At 40.9% G+C, this 19,487-nt stretch overlaps 2 protein-coding genes across 2 annotated transcripts; one reads left to right on the forward strand and one right to left on the reverse strand.

The window, feature by feature from the left end:
- Positions 1-11,776: 11,776 nt before the first annotated feature.
- Positions 11,777-14,684, forward strand: LOC132110605 (phosphoglycerate mutase 1-like). The gene is made up of 4 exons (XM_059517335.1): positions 11,777-12,049; positions 12,738-13,012; positions 13,619-13,799; positions 14,172-14,684. The coding sequence occupies exons 1-4, from the start codon at positions 11,911-11,913 to the stop codon at positions 14,339-14,341; spliced, it is 765 nt and encodes a 254-aa protein (XP_059373318.1). The 5' UTR covers positions 11,777-11,910; the 3' UTR covers positions 14,342-14,684.
- Positions 14,685-14,747: 63 nt separating this feature from the next.
- Positions 14,748-16,298, reverse strand: LOC132110604 (histidine protein methyltransferase 1 homolog). The gene is made up of 2 exons (XM_059517334.1): positions 16,109-16,298; positions 14,748-15,866 (listed from the first exon to the last, which is right to left on the reverse strand). The coding sequence occupies exons 1-2, from the start codon at positions 16,208-16,210 to the stop codon at positions 15,000-15,002; spliced, it is 969 nt and encodes a 322-aa protein (XP_059373317.1). The 5' UTR covers positions 16,211-16,298; the 3' UTR covers positions 14,748-14,999.
- Positions 16,299-19,487: the final 3,189 nt, after the last annotated feature.

The following is a 19,487-nucleotide window of genomic DNA, read 5'->3' on the forward strand; positions in this document are numbered from 1 at the left end:
CTTTCAAAATCTGTGCCATTAAACCAGTTGTGTTATTCAGGTAACTGGTTATAAATGTTTAGAAAAACTTGCTCAAGAAGATTCATTTCAAACTATTGTTCCATAATGAAAGTAGTTTTTGAAAAGACTTCTATAAGTGAAGACACTAATACCATAATGGATTGTTTCCAGAAAGTTCTTTAGATGCCAGCTGCTCATCAATCTCTCCCTGAGAGAAAAAGTTTAGGAAGAATGCACTGGCAACGTCTACTTAATCCAGAAAGACAAAGAAAGGATTAACAGATCACATTCTTGTCACACACATACGCACACACTCAAAACATCCATTACTGTTCAGGGTTTGGGGTGGCTAAGACTGTTTTGATGCTAAGTCTCTTTTGCTCACAAAGGCTATGTTTATTTTATCAAAAGTACAGTAAAAAGTGTTATATTAATGCTTTATTGCTACAATTACAAAACAAAAAACACTTGCTGACTCAAACTTTTAAACAACAGTGTATTGTGGTGTGTGTTTGTCTATACCTGAAGGATGATTCTCTGTTTGTGCAGGCAGGTGTAGTCTGTGGGGTTCAAGGAGCTAAATTTTGTTACATTTGACACTCTTTTCTTCAGATCCTCAAAGAGCTCTGCCACCTGTAAAACACACGGGTATAAAATGTAAATTCTGTATAAAATGAGCATGTTTTTTTATGTGTGTGCACAGTGTATTTACCTATCTGATTAGTTTGATTTGAATGCAGTTCTCTTTGCCCCATTCCATTTCATCCTGGTATTTTTGAGTGTTGGAGTGTGCACAGGACACATTCTGGTCTCATATTTTAGTTGTTGATCTATGTACACACTGCACTGTTGCATTATTTTTAAGCATATTGCAGCATGACAGTGTGTCAAGGTAAACATAAAACCATATCTTGAGAAAGGCTCCATCTAGCGGTTTTTAAGGGCAAAAACCCCTAAAAGAAGAATATTTCGTATAAACTGTAATATCCCCTTTCTCGTTTTCAAATATATGATCAATAAATGTTTTTACCTTTTTTCAGGGTGCGTACTAGACAAGAGGACTCAGAAGCAGAGTAGCGAGAAAGGAGAATCTTTATTCAACATCAAACGTTAATAAAAACGTTTGATGTTGGCCTATAACAATGTTCTCATCAAACTGATGTGTAATAACTAATATATTTTACTATTACAGACACCATACTTTATTAGATTATAATCTATATCGGTCCACATTTGGTATTTCACACCATGAAGGCATTGACGAAAGCAATGAAGTCACTCGGAACATAGCTCAGAGACAACAGTACAGACGAATCGAAGTGTAAACCTAGTTCAGATAACCTGTGAAGTGTATGTGGGGTCAAAGGTCAATCTACCTGTAACCGGCCAGCTGCTGCGGTGACGGCATGACAAAAAGCTCTTCAGTGAGAAAGATGCAGCTGAAAGTTTTTTTCTCATGGTAGCCTAACATTGTACAACCATATTATGTTATACAAATGATATACAAATAATATCTACAGATACAGTGTTATACCAAATGATAAGACACTCCTCCAGACAGCCGAACACATGTCCAAGAACAATCAGCTTGCCCAATTGCAGGTCCACAGGCAGGTGCACCAACACACGACCCAGAAATGTCAACTCACCATCGAACTGCCTCTGACTGCTGCTCTGTGCAGAAAGAGCTCCGATCTACACACACGTATATGTACACACACACACACACACACACACACATAAAACACACACACAAATACTGTATATACATACAGTCGTGGCCAAAAGTTTTGAGAATTACATAAATATTGGAAACTGGAAAAGTTGCTGCTTAAGTTTTTATAATAGCAATTTGCATATACTCCAGAATGTTATGAAGAGTGATCAGATTAATTCCATAGTCCTTCTTTGCCATGAAAATTAACTTAATCCCAAAAAAACCTTTCCACTGCATTTCATTGCTGTCATTAAAGGACCTGCTGAGATCATTTCAGTAATCGTCTTGTTAACTCAGGTGAGAATGTTGACGAGCACAAGGCTGGAGATCATTATGTCAGGCTGATTGGGTTAGAATGACAGACTTGACATGTTAAAAGGAGGGTGATGCTTGAAATCATTGTTCTTCCATTGTTAACCATGGTGACCTGCAAAGAAACACGTGCAGCCATCATTGCCTTGCATAAAAATGGCTTCACAGGCAAGGATATTGTGGCTACTAAGATTGCACCTAAACAACAATTTATAGGATCATCAAGAACTTCAAGGAAAGAGGTTCAATTCTTGTAAAGAAGGCTTCAGGGCGTCCAAGAAAGTCCAGCAAGCGCTAGGATCATCTCCTAAAGAGGATTCTGCTGCGTGATCGGAGTGCCACCAGTGCAGAGCTTGCTCAGGAATGGCAGCAGGCAGGTGTGAGCGCATCTGCACGCACAGTGAGGCGAAGACTTTTGGAAGATGGCCTTGTGTCAAGAAGGGCAGCAAAGAAGCCACTTCTCTCCAAAAAAAACATCAGGGACAGATTGATCTTCTGCAGAAAGTATAGTGAATGGACTGCTGAGGACTGGGGCAAAGTCATATTCTCCGATGAAGCCCCTTTCCGATTGTTTGGGGCATCTGTAAAAAGTCTTGTCCGGAGAAGAAAAGGTGAGCGCTACCATCAGTCCTGTGTCATGCCAACAGTAAAGCATCCTGACACCATTCATGTGTGGGGTTGCTTCTCATCCAAGGGAGTGGGCTCACTCACAATTCTGCCCAAAAACACAGCCATAAATAAAGAATGGTACCAAAACACCCTCCAACAGCAACTTCTTCCAACAATCCAACAACAGTTTGGTGAAGAACAATGCATTTTCCAGCACGATGGAGCACCGTGCCATAAGGCAAAAGTGATAACTAAGTGGCTCGGGGACCAGAATGTTGAAATCTCCCCAGATCTTAATCCCATTGAGAAGTTGTGGTCAATCCTCAAGAGGCGGGTGGACAAACAAAAACCCACTAATTCTGACAAACTCCAAGAAGTGATTATGAAAGAATGGGTTGCTATCAGTCAGGATTTGGCCCAGAAGTTGATTGAGAGCATGCCCAGTCGAATTGCAGAGGTCCTGAAAAAGAAGGGCCAACACTGCAAATACTGACTCTTGGCATAAATGTCATGTAATTGTCGATAAAACCCTTTGAAATGTATGAAGTGCTTGTAATTATATTTCAGTACATCACAGAAACAACTGAAACAAAGATCTAAAAGCAGTTTAGCAGCAAACTTTTTGAAAACTAAGATTTATGTAATTCTCAAAACTTTTGGCCACGACTGTATACATACATGCATACACATATACATACATACACACACACACACACACATATATATATATATATATATATATATATATATTAAAAGAGAATAAATTTAAATTTGGGCTGCACAATAAATCATATTTTATTGCAGTCATTATTATTATTATACATAACATCCTCCAAAGTTTTTTGTATTTTCTTTTTTTTATGTACATTTATAACACTATACATTGTATTATATTACCTTTTATCAAATTACAAAAAAAGTTTTGAAAGTCATGAAAACATTATTGTTGAGTCTTCTGCTACTTGAGCAAATGGGAATGCAAAAAAAATATTTGTGGTAGTCTCCCATTCACTGATTTGGAAATTTACACAACTGTGACGATGACTTCTGATGCTGGAAAAACCCGGAAATGTGAAAAAGGTCCATTAAAAAAAAAGAGATGAAATACAAAAAAATAAATAAATAAAATAATACTAAGTCTTTATTAAAATATACTGTAATGTTTCCATTCGAGTACTGACTGCTCCTAAGTGTTCCGAACTAAACCCCGCCCACACCCACATAAGTAACTTTTGATTGGCTCTCCAGAACCTTATCTCCAAGATACACCCAATGACCTTTAACGATATGTTACTAATCCGCCCACAATTTAATAATTTATTGCACCGCATATCTCTGGTAGGGTCGATCATAGACATGTATAGAAAGGCTAGATGGCTCAAGGCGGAGTCAGTGTCGTAACTTGGCGGCCATCTTAGGTCAGGAGACTGCGCTGCTGCTCCCTGCTGCTGTGGACGGAAGGTGAGTGACATACGCCAACTAAAATGCTCGTAACTTGCTGAATTCTTGACGGATTTACAAACGGTTTGGTTTATTACAAACCTTATTAACGTGGCTATGATTTGTGCTGATGCCGATGTTTAAATTGTAGCTTCACGTTTTGAGAAACGCTTAACATTGCAGCGTAGCTGTGTGTTTCATGGCTGTCCTCTACTCTAAAGTGATACCACAGTCGACATTTTCAATTATTAACAGGTTTCCTGAGACCAACAGCGTTTCTTGACAACCTAATCTTTTGTCCAAATGTCATTTTGTGGATGTGGTTGTATTTATTTGCTGGCTAGCAGTGAAGAGGTCGTAAGTGAGTCACCAAGCAATTGTAAATTGGTGGGAGAGGCAGGGTTAGTCTTTCGTTTCAACATAGCTTTGAGTTACACATGATTTCCAAGTGGTTTGGTTTCTTAAAAACATCTTTACATTTGGATTACTTTGTTGGTTTTTTGTTTACAGAACTTCTGATTACGCTTGTGGAAAATGCCTGATTTTTGTGCCGCCTACGGCTGCACCAACGCACGGAGCCTCCAAACCAGAACGCGTGGGATCACCTTTCACAAGTAAGAAAAGAAAATATTGTAACAGCCGCACGGAATTCAGGGGGCAGAGATCAGCACACTCGGATGTCAGTAACACACAATTCTTTATTAACTGTTAAAACATGACACCATCACATAAAAACACGTTACCCCCCTTTTTCAGTGTATTGGTCCACAAGCAGACGAGCTCAACGTCCGACGAGGAGGAGACACAGAAAATCCCCTTCCACGTTTGCGTCACTCGACAGACACAAGTCAAGCAGTCTCGGCAGACACAAGCAGTCTCTCCAGTCTCTCTGTAGTGTACAGTTTATGGGTGCATCGATCAGGAGCTCTCCTAGCCGGCAGTCGTTCCCTAACTATCTGACACATTTACCCCCCACTAACTGTCTGTCTTCACCGCCGGAGACACTAATTATCCCGAGCGGCCGTCTAGCGTGTCCCCACAAGTGAGAGCTCCCCGACTCTCTCTCTCGAGCAGCACTCAAAACGTCCTTAAATAATCCTCATCTCCTCCCACATCAGCTGTATACACTCATTTAATTACGCAACACTCATTCATTGCGATGAAGGGGGGCGTGTACATTAATTACCCCTAAATTCCCATCATTTATTTCTATTCATCACACTACCCCCCTCCCAAGCGAAAAAGACTCGTCCTCGAGTCAAACAGATAATTCGTAGTCCAACAACCGGGCCGGTACCCTCCTGGGCCGCGACAAATGTCCCTCAGCAATTCCGTTATTTGTCCCAGACCAGGACTCACGGGCTACAGGTCCACTAGGCACAGCCACACCAGAGCTGTCACCAGAAAGGGCTGCAGGCAACAGGTTGGAAACAGAAGGCATCACAGCATCCGACACAAGATCAGGATGCAGAGCAGAGTCAGGAAGTAGTGCAGAATCAAAAGGCGGTGCAGAATCAGCTAGTAGTGCAGGGTCCAGATGCGGTGCAGAATCAGCCAGTGGTGCAGGGTCAGGATGCGGTGCAGAATCAGCCAGTGGTGCAGGGTGAGGATGCGGTACAGAATCAGCCAGTGGTGCAGGGTCAGGATGCGGTACAGAATCAGCCAGTGGTGCAGGGTCAGGATGCTGTACAGAATCAGCCAGTGGTGCAGGGTCAGGATACGGTGCGGAATCAGCCAGTAGCGCGGGGTCAGGATGCAGCATACTCCTTTCCCCAACCGACATCCGATCCCCCCCAGCACTCTGCAATTCCGGCCTTCCTGCAAATACATTAGAAACATATGGCTTAAGACGATTAAAATGCACAACTCGCTCAAGCCCTTTTTCTTTTGGCGCTATTCGATACAAGACATCTGTAACCCGCTCAATGACAACAAACAGCCCCACAAAATGCCTTTGTAACTTCGGACACAGCCCACGCTTACGCACCCTATTTTTCACCCACACCCATTCCCCTTCTGTATAAAACTGATGGGAAACCTTTATATCAAAATATCGTTTCTGCCTCCCTGATGCTTTTAGTTGATGTGCTTTCACAGCCTCTACTACCGTAGACAAGCTTTCAGCTACTTTCTCCACATAATCATTTGCCGAATCAAAACGTTCCGTCTCCCCCACTCCCAACACAACATCCACAGGCAAAACAATCTCCCGCCCAAACAGAACCTTATAGGGCGAAAACCCTGTAGTAGCATGTGTACTGCTCCTATAAGCCATCATAACGTAAGGCAGAAGCGTGTCCCAGTTCTGCTGGTTACTATCCACAAACAAAGACAGCATGGACAGTAAGGTACGGTTAAAACGCTCCACCATGCCGTTCGACTGCGGATGATAAGCTGTAGTTCTTGTTTTATGCATCTGCAGCAAGCCACACAGCTCTGTAAATAACTTTGATTCAAAGTTTCTACCCTGATCCAAGTGAATACTGCGTGGGACCCCAAATCTACACACCCACTCCTGCACCAAAACTTCAGCTATGGACACTGCTTCTTGATTTGGAAGCGCAAAAGCTTCTGTCCACTTTGAAAAATAATCCCCGATTACCAGGATATACTTATTCTTCTCTCCAGTTAAGGGCAAAGGGCCCAAGATATCTACCGCTACCCGTTCAAAGGGCCGAGAAACAAAAGAAGTTTGCAAAGGGGCACGAGCACTCAGTGCTGAAGATTTACGAGATGCACACTCCGTACATTCCCTACACCACTTCTTTACATCCCCAAACCACCCAGGCCAATAGAACCGATCTTTCACCTTCGCCTGCAATTTTTGTACACCTAAATGACCACCCGTAGCAGAATTATGCAACATTTTCAAAACCTCTGGAACCATCACCTTCGGAAGGACCACCTGAATTTTTAATGCAGCATCTGTATTAAGGGGCGGTTTACGCACTAACCGCCCTCGCTCAAACTCCAGCTGCTCCCACACGGGAAAAAACGCTCTGACTTCTTCTCGTATCTGTGCTTCCACACGCCCCTCCTCCCCCCGTGACAGCAACTGTTCTACAATCTGTAAAACGGCATCCTTCTTCTGCGCCCCCACCATATCATCCTCAATTTCCCCCGAAGGAGCCATTTCACATACAGCACAAACAGAAGCACTAACCTCCAGACATGAATCTGAAAAATCTTCACACTTGGCACCAAATGAGGGCAAGCGTGAAAGCGCATCAGCATTAACATGCTTTTTCCCTGGGCGGTGCACAATTTTATATTGAAAACTGGCCAACTGTTCAACCCATCTAGCCAGCTGTCCTTCCAGCCCCTGAAAATTATGAAGCCACCTTAAGGAGCTATGGTCAGTACGCAATATAAATTCCTTCCCAAGCAAATAATGCTTGAAATATTTAGTAAATACTACTAAACTAAGCAACTCCTTTTTCGTGGTGGCATACCTGCGTTCCTGTTTTGTTAAAGCTCGACTAGCATACGCCACAACCCGCTCCAAGCCATCCACCTCTTGTGACAACACAGCACCGATGCCCATATCACTCGCATCAGTGTCTAAAATGAATGCCTTGTGCGGGTCGGGATACGCAAGCACTGGAGTTGTCACAAGGGCTGTTTTAAGCTGTAAAAACGCCCGCTGGCACTCCCCATCCCATTTAAATTTCCGACCTTTCTCAGTGAGGCGATGTAATGGTCGCGCAATCTCAGCGAACCCTTCAATAAATCGCCGATAGTAAGATGCCAGCCCCACAAAACTTCGAACTTCAGTTTGATTCTTTGGTACAGGCCATTGTCTCACCGCATCTATTTTAACTGGATCCGCTCGTATTCCCTCAGCCGCTATAACGTGCCCCAAATAACGGACCTGGGTAGCAAACAATGTACATTTAGATGGCTTAACCTTCAGGTTCGCGCGGCGTAATTTACCGAGGACCTCATCCAGCCGTTGTAGATGTTCCCCGAATGTTCTCCCAAAAACAATAATGTCGTCTAGATAAACAAGGCAAGTGGTCCACTGTAAATCTGCCAACACCAAATCCATAAGACGCTGGAATGTGCTCGGTGCGTTGCACAACCCGAAGCTCAAAACATTAAATTCAAATAGCCCCTGTCGTGTTATAAACGCGGTCTTATGTTTATCTCTAGGGTCTACCTCGACCTGCCAGTATCCACTGGCCAGGTCAAGAGTAGAAAACCACTGGGCATGGGCAAGGCTATCCAGCGCATCATCAATACGCGGTAGGGGATACGCATCTTTCCGCGTTACATCATTCAACCGCCTATAGTCAACGCAAAATCGAAGGGTCCCGTCTTTCTTTCGTACCGGAACCACAGGTGCCCCCCACGGACTACACGACGGCTGTACAATTCCGTTTACCTGCATATCCCTAATATGCTCAGTCACTTCATCTTGCAGATGAAGGGGAACACGACGCGGGTGTAATTTAATAGGTTTGGCATCCCCCGTCTCGATCTGATGCGTTATTAATTGTGTCCGCCCTAAATCTGCATCATTTAAACTAAAAACGGATACATTTTTGCACAATAACTCACGCACTGCACGCGTTTCAGCCTCTCCAAAGCCCTTTTCGTGTAAATTCAGTCGATCTATAAGCGTGTCCACAGAAAATGTGGGCTTATTATCCATAACCCCGTCTTCTCCCTCTACCACAACATCAAAAAATAACTTACCCACTTTCATTCCACGCTTTAAAATATGAGTGTCATCAGTGACATTAATTACACGAACGGGCAAAATACCTTGTTCCACCCTACACACTACCCTTGCCACCAAAAGATCACAATGGTTATAAAGGGAGGAAGAAGGTTCTAACATGCCCTGTAAACTATCAGACGCCCTCTCCACCGCCCCTGTAATCAAAACTTCACTACGAGGTGGAACCGGTGTATCAACGTGCACAATCACATCACAGGGCTGCATACCATTATTATTGCCAAACAAAAGGGGAATCTGTTTTCCCACCAATCGAAAGCTCTTTTGATCGAGATTAATAATAGCGCCATATTTTAGCAAAAAGTCAGAGCCAAGCAGAATTTCCTGCGGCTCCAAATCTGCCACAAGAAACTCTGTAATGACAGTTAGGGAGTCAAATTGGCATACCGTTTGCCAACGACCCAAAATCGGCATCCTCCCCCCATTAGCCACTCTAACCACGCCCTCATGATGTTCAAGGTGAGCCCCGCCATTCGTAATAGTAAGCCACCTGTGTTTCGGTATTATTGAGACTTGGGCGCCTGTATCAACCAAAAGTTTGACGTCACACCCACCTAATTTTGCAGCAAGGTAAATCCCAGGATTGCCTTGGACCAATGAGGCCAACTGAAAAAAATTATCCTGTATTGGGGCAGACATTCGGCCTATGATGCCTGCCCCCTCCCGTTTCCCTGCACATAAGGGCAGTCTCTCCTAATATGCCGATTACATCCACATTCCCAGCAACCACCCCCTAAAGGTTGCACCTGCCTTTTTCCGACCCCACTTATAGTTGACGATTCAACAATGTTATTTCTTAATAATGTGGGAACTGTCTCACAAAGTTGTTGTACAGATTTTTGCAACGTCTGAACTTCATTACGAAGCGCATCCACCACCTCCGTCAGTGCATCTACTTTACTTTCTGCCGCAGAAATATGTAAACCACGCACTCGAGCATCAGGGGTAATCGTACATTGTTCTAACCCCTGAATAAGTTCAAATTCGCTTGCAATATTAATTGCGTCTTCTAGAGTGATAGGTTTAATACTGCGCAATCGAATACGAGTCTCCGCATTTCCCACATGTGCAATAAAATGATCTCTAGCCAATAAATCCTGTGTATCTGCACCTACTGAAGAATATGCCTTAGTCACCAATCTCCGCAGCGCATTACCAAACTCACGTAAAGTTTCATTCGGCATGCGCTTGCGAGACGAGAAACTAACACGATTCCATTCTGCGGTTTCACATGGTTCAAAACATTTACCTAAAGCGTCTTTCAATAAAACATAGCTGCGCTTGGCCTCTAACGAGAGACCACTGTAAATATCTCGAGCGCGCCCTGATAATAAAAGTGCCATAAATTTCAATTTCATTCCGTCATTCCAATTATTCACCACAGCTGCCATCTCAAACTGTTCTTTCCAATCAGACCATTCCCGACCCGTGCCGGTAAAGGTCTCCGGCATAAATACCGGACGTGCCACAGACACGTTTGATGATGGCGCTGTGGCTACAGACGAAGATGCAGTAACAGCTGCTGAGGTAGATGGGGTAGCCACTGAAACACCCCGGTGCTCATCTCCGCCCTCCATCGTCCGGTTGTTTTATTATCGTTAGGGATTAAATCCCACCGCTGCCACCAGTGTAACAGCCGCAAGGAATTCAGGGGGCAGAGATCAGCACACTCGGATGTCAGTAACACACAATTCTTTATTAACTGTTAAAACATGACACCATCACATAAAAACACGTTACCCCCCTTTTTCAGTGTATTGGTCCACAAGCAGACGAGCTCAACGTCCGACGAGGAGGAGACACAGAAAATCCCCTTCCACGTTTGCGTCACTCGACAGACACAAGTCAAGCAGTCTCGGCAGACACAAGCAGTCTCTCCAGTCTCTCTGTAGTGTACAGTTTATGGGTGAATCGATCAGGAGCTCTCCTAGCCGGCAGTCGTTCCCTAACTATCTGACACATTTACCCCCCACTAACTGTCTGTCTTCACCGCCGGAGACACTAATTATCCCGAGCGGCCGTCTAGCGTGTCCCCACAAGTGAGAGCTCCCCGACTCTCTCTCTCGAGCAGCACTCAAAACGTCCTTAAATAATCCTCATCTCCTCCCACATCAGCTGTATACACTCATTTAATTACGCAACACTCATTCATTGCGATGAAGGGGGGCGTGTACATTAATTACCCCTAAATTCCCATCATTTATTTCTATTCATCACAATATTATGACTATTATTAGGATACTTAGTAATACAAGTTCTGCTAGGAATAGTGTAACTGAGACAACATTACAAGATTGGCTACATATATTTGCATACTTGCAGTACATAAAATCAAAATGATAATATATTTTATACTGTATTTTAGTCCATACCCTCAATGTTGTGTATGGGTATACCTAGTACTTTACCTGTCTAGTCTACTTAATATACTATTTTCTTAATAAACTCCGTGGCTATAATTTTTCACAAGTATGCAGTTAAATAGCCGCATCCCTGAAGTTTATGACACACCAAGCCGTTTGAAAATCGGTTGAAAATTGAGCAAAATATAGTTATTTCAGCACTACATGCACAATAGACTTTAATGTTATAACTGGACGAGCGGTCCTGTCCTAAGATGGCCGCCGTGTGACGTCGTCGGGTCCCATTGGCTCTCAGCGCCGGTAAGCTATCTAGCCTTTCTATACATGTCTATGGGGTCGATGAACTATGAACGATTAAATATATTATATTCTTATTTCTTCTTATTTTTGCTAAAATATTTTAAACCCCAAAATGCTACTGGAGGTTTAATATAAAATATGCAGAGGCGATACAGGAAGGTCACGGTTTTTTTCCATGCAGTGTTTCCAGTTTCACCATGATGTCTATGGTTTCACTTGATTGCGCATTGTTGCGAGGCTTTGATTGGTTGAGCGTTGAGTTGGGGAGGTCGGAACGTCATTCATTACGGACTCAGACGAGAGAGGAGGGTCTTTTTGACAGTACGCTCTACAGAGCTAAACAACCTGTTCGACCAGAGCTCAGAGCTCATCGCGCTGTCTTCAGCTGCTTACGTTACCTTTAGAATTGGTCTCTGTCAATATCTCAGATGGCTGCATACAAGCTGGTTCTCATTCGCCACGGCGAGAGCTGCTGGAACCAGGAGAATCGCTTCTGTGGCTGGTTCGACGCGGATCTGAGCGAGACAGGGGTTCAGGAAGCAAAGAAAGGCGGTCAAGCTTTAAATGGTTTGTACAGTATTATATTTTCCAGCATTTTAAATGAGCGTTGTAAATCTGCTGTCCTAAGTATATTATAATTTTAGATCTAGATTCGTTTTTGAAAGGACATGTACATTATTATGACTAAATTGAGCATTATTTTGCCCGCCCGCTTTGTCTAATTGATGTTTGTATTGAAAGTTTTGGGTTTAGGGTTTAATGAGAAAAATCAAACCAGAACATTCTAATAACTTTCAGAAGACCGTGCATCCCCGCCTCAGAAATGACGCGTGTACGCTCTGAACCAATGAGCTGGCGGTTTGCCTTTTACTGACAGGTTTTGGGCGGGGCCTACCCGTTGCGAACGTGCAACACAGGACGTGATTTTGTTCATGTGCTGAATTTCTCAGTCAGGGATGTGTAAAATGACTTTTGGCGCGATTAGTTATGCATTTAATATAATTTAATAATAATAATGTTAACATGTTCTAAATAAAAAACTATTCTATTTAGTTTTATTTATTAAAAATAATATTCTATAATAAAAAAGTAATATTAATTTGTATAGTTTTTAATTCCATATTAGGGCTATGCTGTATTAAAAATAATTAAATACAATTTTAATAATAAGAAAAATAAATGAGAATCACAATATATTAAGTTGTATTTTGTTGAACCTAGTTTTTCATATTAAGCCTACACGGTGTCTTTGCAGATGCAGGGTTTGAGTTTGACATTTGTTACACCTCTGTGCTGAAGAGGGCTATTCGGACGTTATGGATTGTTTTGGACGGTATTGATCAGATGTGGCTGCCCGTGCACAGGACCTGGCGCCTGAACGAACGCCATTATGGTGGTCTCACTGGGTTAAACAAGGCAGAGACTGCGGCCAAGCACGGTGAAGCCCAGGTTAAGGTTTGGAGGCGCTCCTACGACATCCCTCCACCAACTATGGATGCAGATCATGACTTTTACAGTATCATCAGCAAGGTGGGGTCTTCAAGCATCTTTCAATCATTATGGTAATTTAAGCAACTAATCTGTTGCATTCAAATGCATATTTTAGATGTATTTGTCATTCAAATTAGTCGCTCCCCCTCCTCAGATTCTATAATTTCTCAAATGATATAAGAAACAATAACTTGTAAGTGTATACAAATGCACATGGTGTCTGATAGCTGCTACTCTAGAGGATGTGCTCAGTTTTGAGCTTGCTGAATGTATGATATTGCCCAGTGACAGCATGCCTATCAACTTTTTTTTTTCTTGCATCCCTTACAACGAAAATAACAGCGCTCATAAATCATTTTAACATTCATAATCCCAACTCATGAGTTAAAAAAAACAAGTTTTTGGAATTTACCTAGTAGTTAATAAGTGCAACTAGTCAGAAATCAAAGGTCAAACCTTATTTGCATAGAAAACTGCATACAAATGTTGAAAACATTCAAGCACTCTGGTTTTCCTATGACCTAGAACAAACAAATCAAGAATTTCTATTAGCCTAAAAGAGCAGCACTGTTATATAGTGATATGTTTTATAACATTTGATTAATGCGCTAACTTTATATCTTGTGTGTCTCGCTTGTCCTAAAGGACAGACGTTATGCTGATTTGACTGAGGACCAGCTGCCTTCTTGTGAGAGTCTGAAGGATACAATTGCACGGGCGCTACCTTTCTGGAACGAAGAGATTGTGCCTCAAATCAAGGAAGGAAAGAGAGTGTTGATTGCCGCTCATGGAAACAGTTTGAGAGGCATCGTGAAACACTTAGAAGGTAATTATCCCACATTATCATTTCAATCCCACCATCATTTAAATACTTTAAATATGATTTCCAGGTTTGGAAAAGTCATGGAAATTAATAAAACCTTTAAATCAATAAAATCTATGTAGTTTTTAATAAGCAAGAAATTTAAGAGTTTCTCTTCATAAAATTACTTAAAGTTGACATGAAATCAAAAGTTGCTAGATGCCAAGGCATTTCTCATTTTCATATAATTAAACTTGATGCAGTAAAGTAACTAATATTAAAACTGAATAAGTTAATAAAAACTATTTAGATGCATAAAAATAAAAAAAGACTTGTGGGGTCACCACAAATTATTCAGATTTAATTTCTTCTCATAGTTCGTTTCCTCACTCACAGGTATGTCTGAGGAGGCCATCATGGAGCTGAATCTGCCCACAGGCATCCCTATTCTTTATGAGCTGGACAAGAACCTGAAGCCCATCAAGCCCATGCAGTTCCTCGGAGACGAGGAAACAGTTCGCAAAGCAATGGAGGCTGTGGCAGCACAGGGCAAAGCCAAGAAATAGAGCATATACTTTTTAATTATACATCAGCACTGAAGTACTTTAAACAAGACTCCCATATTTAACATCAATGAGGCAGAGCTCTATGGAAGAAGTATATACAAGTAAAAAAAATAAAAATAATTATGGGGCCTATATGTAACCAATTTGAAATATTAGAATTTTGGAATGGTTGTGAGTATTTATTAGTTAAACAGTTTACAGGGACTACACATTTTTGTTTGGATTTGTCTTTTATGTAATTCATTCCATAATTTACTTTGTCTCCACTTTATTTTGAAGAATGTTTGGTCAATGTTGTATCTTCAAGTACATTTCGTTTCACATTAAACCAGTGTCGAGTCTGTCTGTTGGTCTGTGTGTTCCAGTTTAATAAGTTGTAGAGATATATAGGGTGGTACGTGTAAACTTATGCCAATTCCTGACTTTATTGATGATGGTTTTGCAGGGCTTTATTGCAGACTGAACACTGACTTGAACAAATTATTTGAGAGTGTTTCAGCAAACTCCAGTTTCACTAATGGTGCTCTTGCGGTTTTAACATTAGTTCTTACACCAAGCACAATTTAGGATCCCATAGCCAAGCCTTCTGGCCTAAAAGGATTGGGCATCCATTATCTTAACTAGCACCATAATAACCGACATCATTAGAATTTAAATGTCACTTTCTGAATTTCAATGATACAACATGCCTCTTCAGGCCTTGTTCCACATCCTTCAAATATCTGATCTGAAAGACATTATTCTGCTCCACAAACTTCTCAAACAGATGGAGGCCACCTCCTACTCCAAAATAATGAGATTTGGTTGACAAATAAACAATACCATTCTCAGCAAGCAGGTCACAGAACACATTATGAAGTGAAGAGTAGTAGTCTGTGTTGTATATGGTTTCTGATGTGAAGATAATGTCATATTTCGGCGATGGGGTTTTATTTTGCATAAGTATGAGAAAAGACTTCCAGTCACCTGAGAAGAAACCACAATGATCTAGTAACTTCTTTGATACATTTAGGGATTTCCTCTTTGACGGAGGGCTGCTATTTTCCTCTTCGTTCTCATTATCTTCTTCACAACTGAGAAAGACATTTGGCATTGTTAACTGCTCTATCACAGTGCTGTTATAATCCTGGAAGTCAACTTTGGTGGCTCCTCTCTTCAATGCAAGTATGCCAAGTAGACCTGCTCCACAGCCCAAGTCTAACACTCTTTTCCCAGCGAAGGTCTCTCCTGCATCATCAATGTACTCAAGAAGGTCATAAGTGCATTCCCATATTTTAAGTCCACCCTCGTAAACTCCAGAGATGAGGTCAGACTTTTGAGTCAGTGTTTTGGCCAGTATCTCCTCACTGTCCTCTCGTTCAGGAGCAGTCTTCTCAAATACTGATTCGTTGAGACAAAGAAGGGGAGGGAGGGCACCTATGGTAATGGTTTCAGGCACCCAGTTCTCAATGTGGGACAGAGGATCCAACAAAAGTTGGTGCTCCACAGCGTCCTTAATCTTCTTTGAGAAGGTTGCACTGGCTTCCTATGAAAACACACCACAATGTGCATTTGATCTTAACAGATGCAATCAAATCTTACTGTGAGTAACTACACCCACATATTGCTGATTCACGCTTTCACATTTACTGTTAAAATTTTATAGAATTTAGTCTTAGAATTTAAAGTGTGTTGTACATTTCAAGCATTTAGATCTTAAAGTCAGCTGTCTTCAAGCATAAGCAAAGATATAGCCGGTTTTAACAAGCTAATGATAAATTCTCTTACCGAGCACTTAAGATGCACATCTTTTGCTTTGTCGTCTTTGCTTTCTTTATCGTTTGTTTCTTCTGTCTGTAAAGGAATATCGAAGTTGAAACAGAAGGCCATGTCTTGCACTATTTCGACCCACGAAGAGCCTTAGCACGTGTGAACATCTACTTTCGTTGTCCGAGTCCTGAACTAATTGTTCATTTGAGTCGGATCTTTTCAAAGCATTGGTTGAACAGGTTCAGAAGTAGGTCCGATTTATTTATTAAACAGCTTTTTATAAAAACACATTTTCAGCCAACAGATGTAAATTATTTTAGCATTGTAAACGTAAATTATAATTGTGTTTTAAATAGATTTAAATACTTTTTATGGACTGGTTATTCATGAATGCAACAAACTGGGACACATTCGATTTCACTACATAAGTTACACTGTAATAGTACTACGTTATAGAAAAGAACACATAATAATAAACCCGTCAACGCGTAATATGTCTTTATTGGGCTGTTTATAGCCACTTGATGGCTATAAATAATAAGACCATCTCTAATTTCAGAGCCACGCTCGGATGTAAAAGAATCACTGAATTGTTTCTTGAGCCGTTCCTTTGAAGGAGGTGTTCGAAAGAACCGATTCGCGAATCAGACTTGGGCATGAATCAAACTACAATTCCCACAATGTCTACTGCCGTTTGTCTTAAATCTTATAGAAATCTAAATAAAGTACGACTAATTCATTAAATACCACAGAATTTAACGTAAATGTGATAATTAAGAATACAAAAATATACATTATAAAAAATTCCCAGATAATATTTCTGATTTCCACGCCTTAATCTCCGATTCCCAGAATCCCCAGCGTGACAGCTCACATCTATGAGCGTCAGACGGAGAGACAGATGAAATCAAAGGAATATAAATTCCAATTATTTGTCTCCACCTATCTCGAAATAAAATAAATAAAAACATTCAGCGCTATCATGAGTTGATTTTATCGCAGGTTTAGGAGATCTTGGGCAGGTAGGACAAACGATTGTACAAATTTTTGCCCTGTCGTGTTCTTTGATGCTTAGCTTCTGCTGTGTGATTGAGTCTGGTCGAGGTAACGTTACTTAACATCACTATAAACCACGCGTAAACAAACCATCACGTTAAATTGTGTGTTATTTAATGAATAAGTCGTACTTCATTTAGATTTCTATAAGATTAAAAAAAAATTATATTTATGTTCCTATGTATGTAACATGGTGTGTATTGGATAGATTATAGATAAATGAAAGATAGACAGACATAGTATATGTAAATATCTTTTAGACATTTTATTTTGACACTGACCAGTGTTTTGACCAGTGTACTAACTTAACAATATCTGTGTATGTTTTTCTGTTAATTATATTTTTAAAGTCACAGACTCAGAATCTGTCCCTAGTCTGTTTATGACATGGGGGGATGGTGTATGATGTTGACCATTTTTACACAAATCTCACAGTATCTATTGTCCACTATAACTATTACATCTATTTCTGCTTATGTCTGTCACAATTACATTGTTATATCGTATGGGTGGTGTTCCCTTCACATTCACTGGTTTAATCAGAATGTAGTAGTTCATATGTCTGAATTTTACAATGTCTGGTCATGCAATGCATACTAACATTAATTTTTTTTTTTATTCTAACTGGGGACACAGCTGAATGATTAATACATCGAAGCTGGCCTGCCATTGATTCCGCCTTACCTTTGTAAATAACATAGTTTCTTTTCATCATCACAGGTCCTTGTTTATGCATATTTTAATCCAAATTCACATCTAGCGAATCTTTATGGGATGGTTTTGAAACCCTTCTAAGATTAATGGTTTGATTGCAACTACAAATCCATGGAAAGACGCATTAATCACTAGCCTAGCCATTCCTGTTTTTATTTTATTTTTTATTTTTTAGTAAAATTAAGGTGCGGGGTGTTTTAGATGCATTGTTACCAGTGCAATCATGTAAAGTATGCTGATTTTTATAGATTGAAAAAAAGAGGTCATCAACCTTTTGTACATATCTATAATGGTAGATAATCGATGGGTATCGGATAGTGCTGGGCGGTTTGACCAAAAATGTATATTATACCGGTTTACCGGTTTATGACGGGGTTTTTTTCATGCATAATCAGGTGTACAATGTATTTTCTGCTGGTTGATATTCCAAGAAGTGCTTGCGGCTAAGGTGCTGGAGCAAATTGCTCGTGTTGCCGCCTTTGGCGACAATTTTAGCCCGACCCGACAGCACTTGCATAAAATGAATATTATATATGCATAATTTGCCTGCGGTGCATATGCAGTCTGCATCACGGACTCATTGTGCTTTCACACAGGACGTGTTTGTAGTCCGCTACTGATCCGCGTCTGTTTAGTCCACAAACACAACATTTGTTCATTGTTTTGATTTCATATCATATCATATCATATATATTTCAGCATCAAGTCTTTTATCACAGAACAGTAACAATCTTTCATATAGACATTAGTTTAAACTCAATAAATATAAACTACGGATTATTCATGCATTTTACTTCTAGGTTTGTATAATAAGCTGCTCAAGCAAGCGGCAAAAAATTTAAACACAATAATTAGCCTACTTGTTAAAATATTTAAAATTAAAACACCACAGACAGAAACAGTCTCGTGCATTTTGCATTTAAATCTTTAATCCCACGGGTCTTAATGAACTTTGTTTTTCTGCTTCCATAAAAGTGAACATATATATTGTTTTCCTTGTTTATCTAAAAGTGCTCTTTTTCTTGTTTTAAACCTAGCCAAAAACCCATGTGACTGCGTTTCCATGTCAATCCATGTTCATTTTTCCCGCGAACAATGTGCTTTCACTTTAATTCAGCGCCTGCAGCACAGCAAAAATAGACTCAGTACGTTAACAATTGCTGCACTGCTGCAGAGCACCGCTCCTTGAACGCACGACGGGCCGCAACCTCGTGCAGCTGGAATCCGTTAATACGACTGTGTGAAACAGGCGTTATAACGTAACACCAGAGCACCGCTGTGAACCCTCCCCATGCCTCGCAGTCGCTGCTTAGAAGTCCAACATTGTAAAGGGTCTGTCTGAAACAGTGTCTTGCGGCCGAGGCTAAGCATAACGTTCGTTCCGAACGCTGAGTAATTAAATACACCGGAAAATATAGCCTACACCGGTTTTCGGTATGAACCGGTTTACCGCCCAGCACTAGTATCGGAAAACTAACTCATGCTTACATTATTGGTTTGGATCAATCAGTGCTTAGGTGGATACCTGATTAATCTAATTGGACTATAGGTTCTGCACAAGGGCTATTGTCAGTGAGCGAATTGTAGGCCGTAGGCAGAGGAACTTGCTTGTGCTGATGTTCGAACA

The sequence above is a fragment of the Carassius carassius genome, chromosome 30 (assembly GCF_963082965.1).
Source record: "Carassius carassius chromosome 30, fCarCar2.1, whole genome shotgun sequence".
NCBI classification, from domain to species: domain Eukaryota; kingdom Metazoa; phylum Chordata; class Actinopteri; order Cypriniformes; family Cyprinidae; genus Carassius; species Carassius carassius.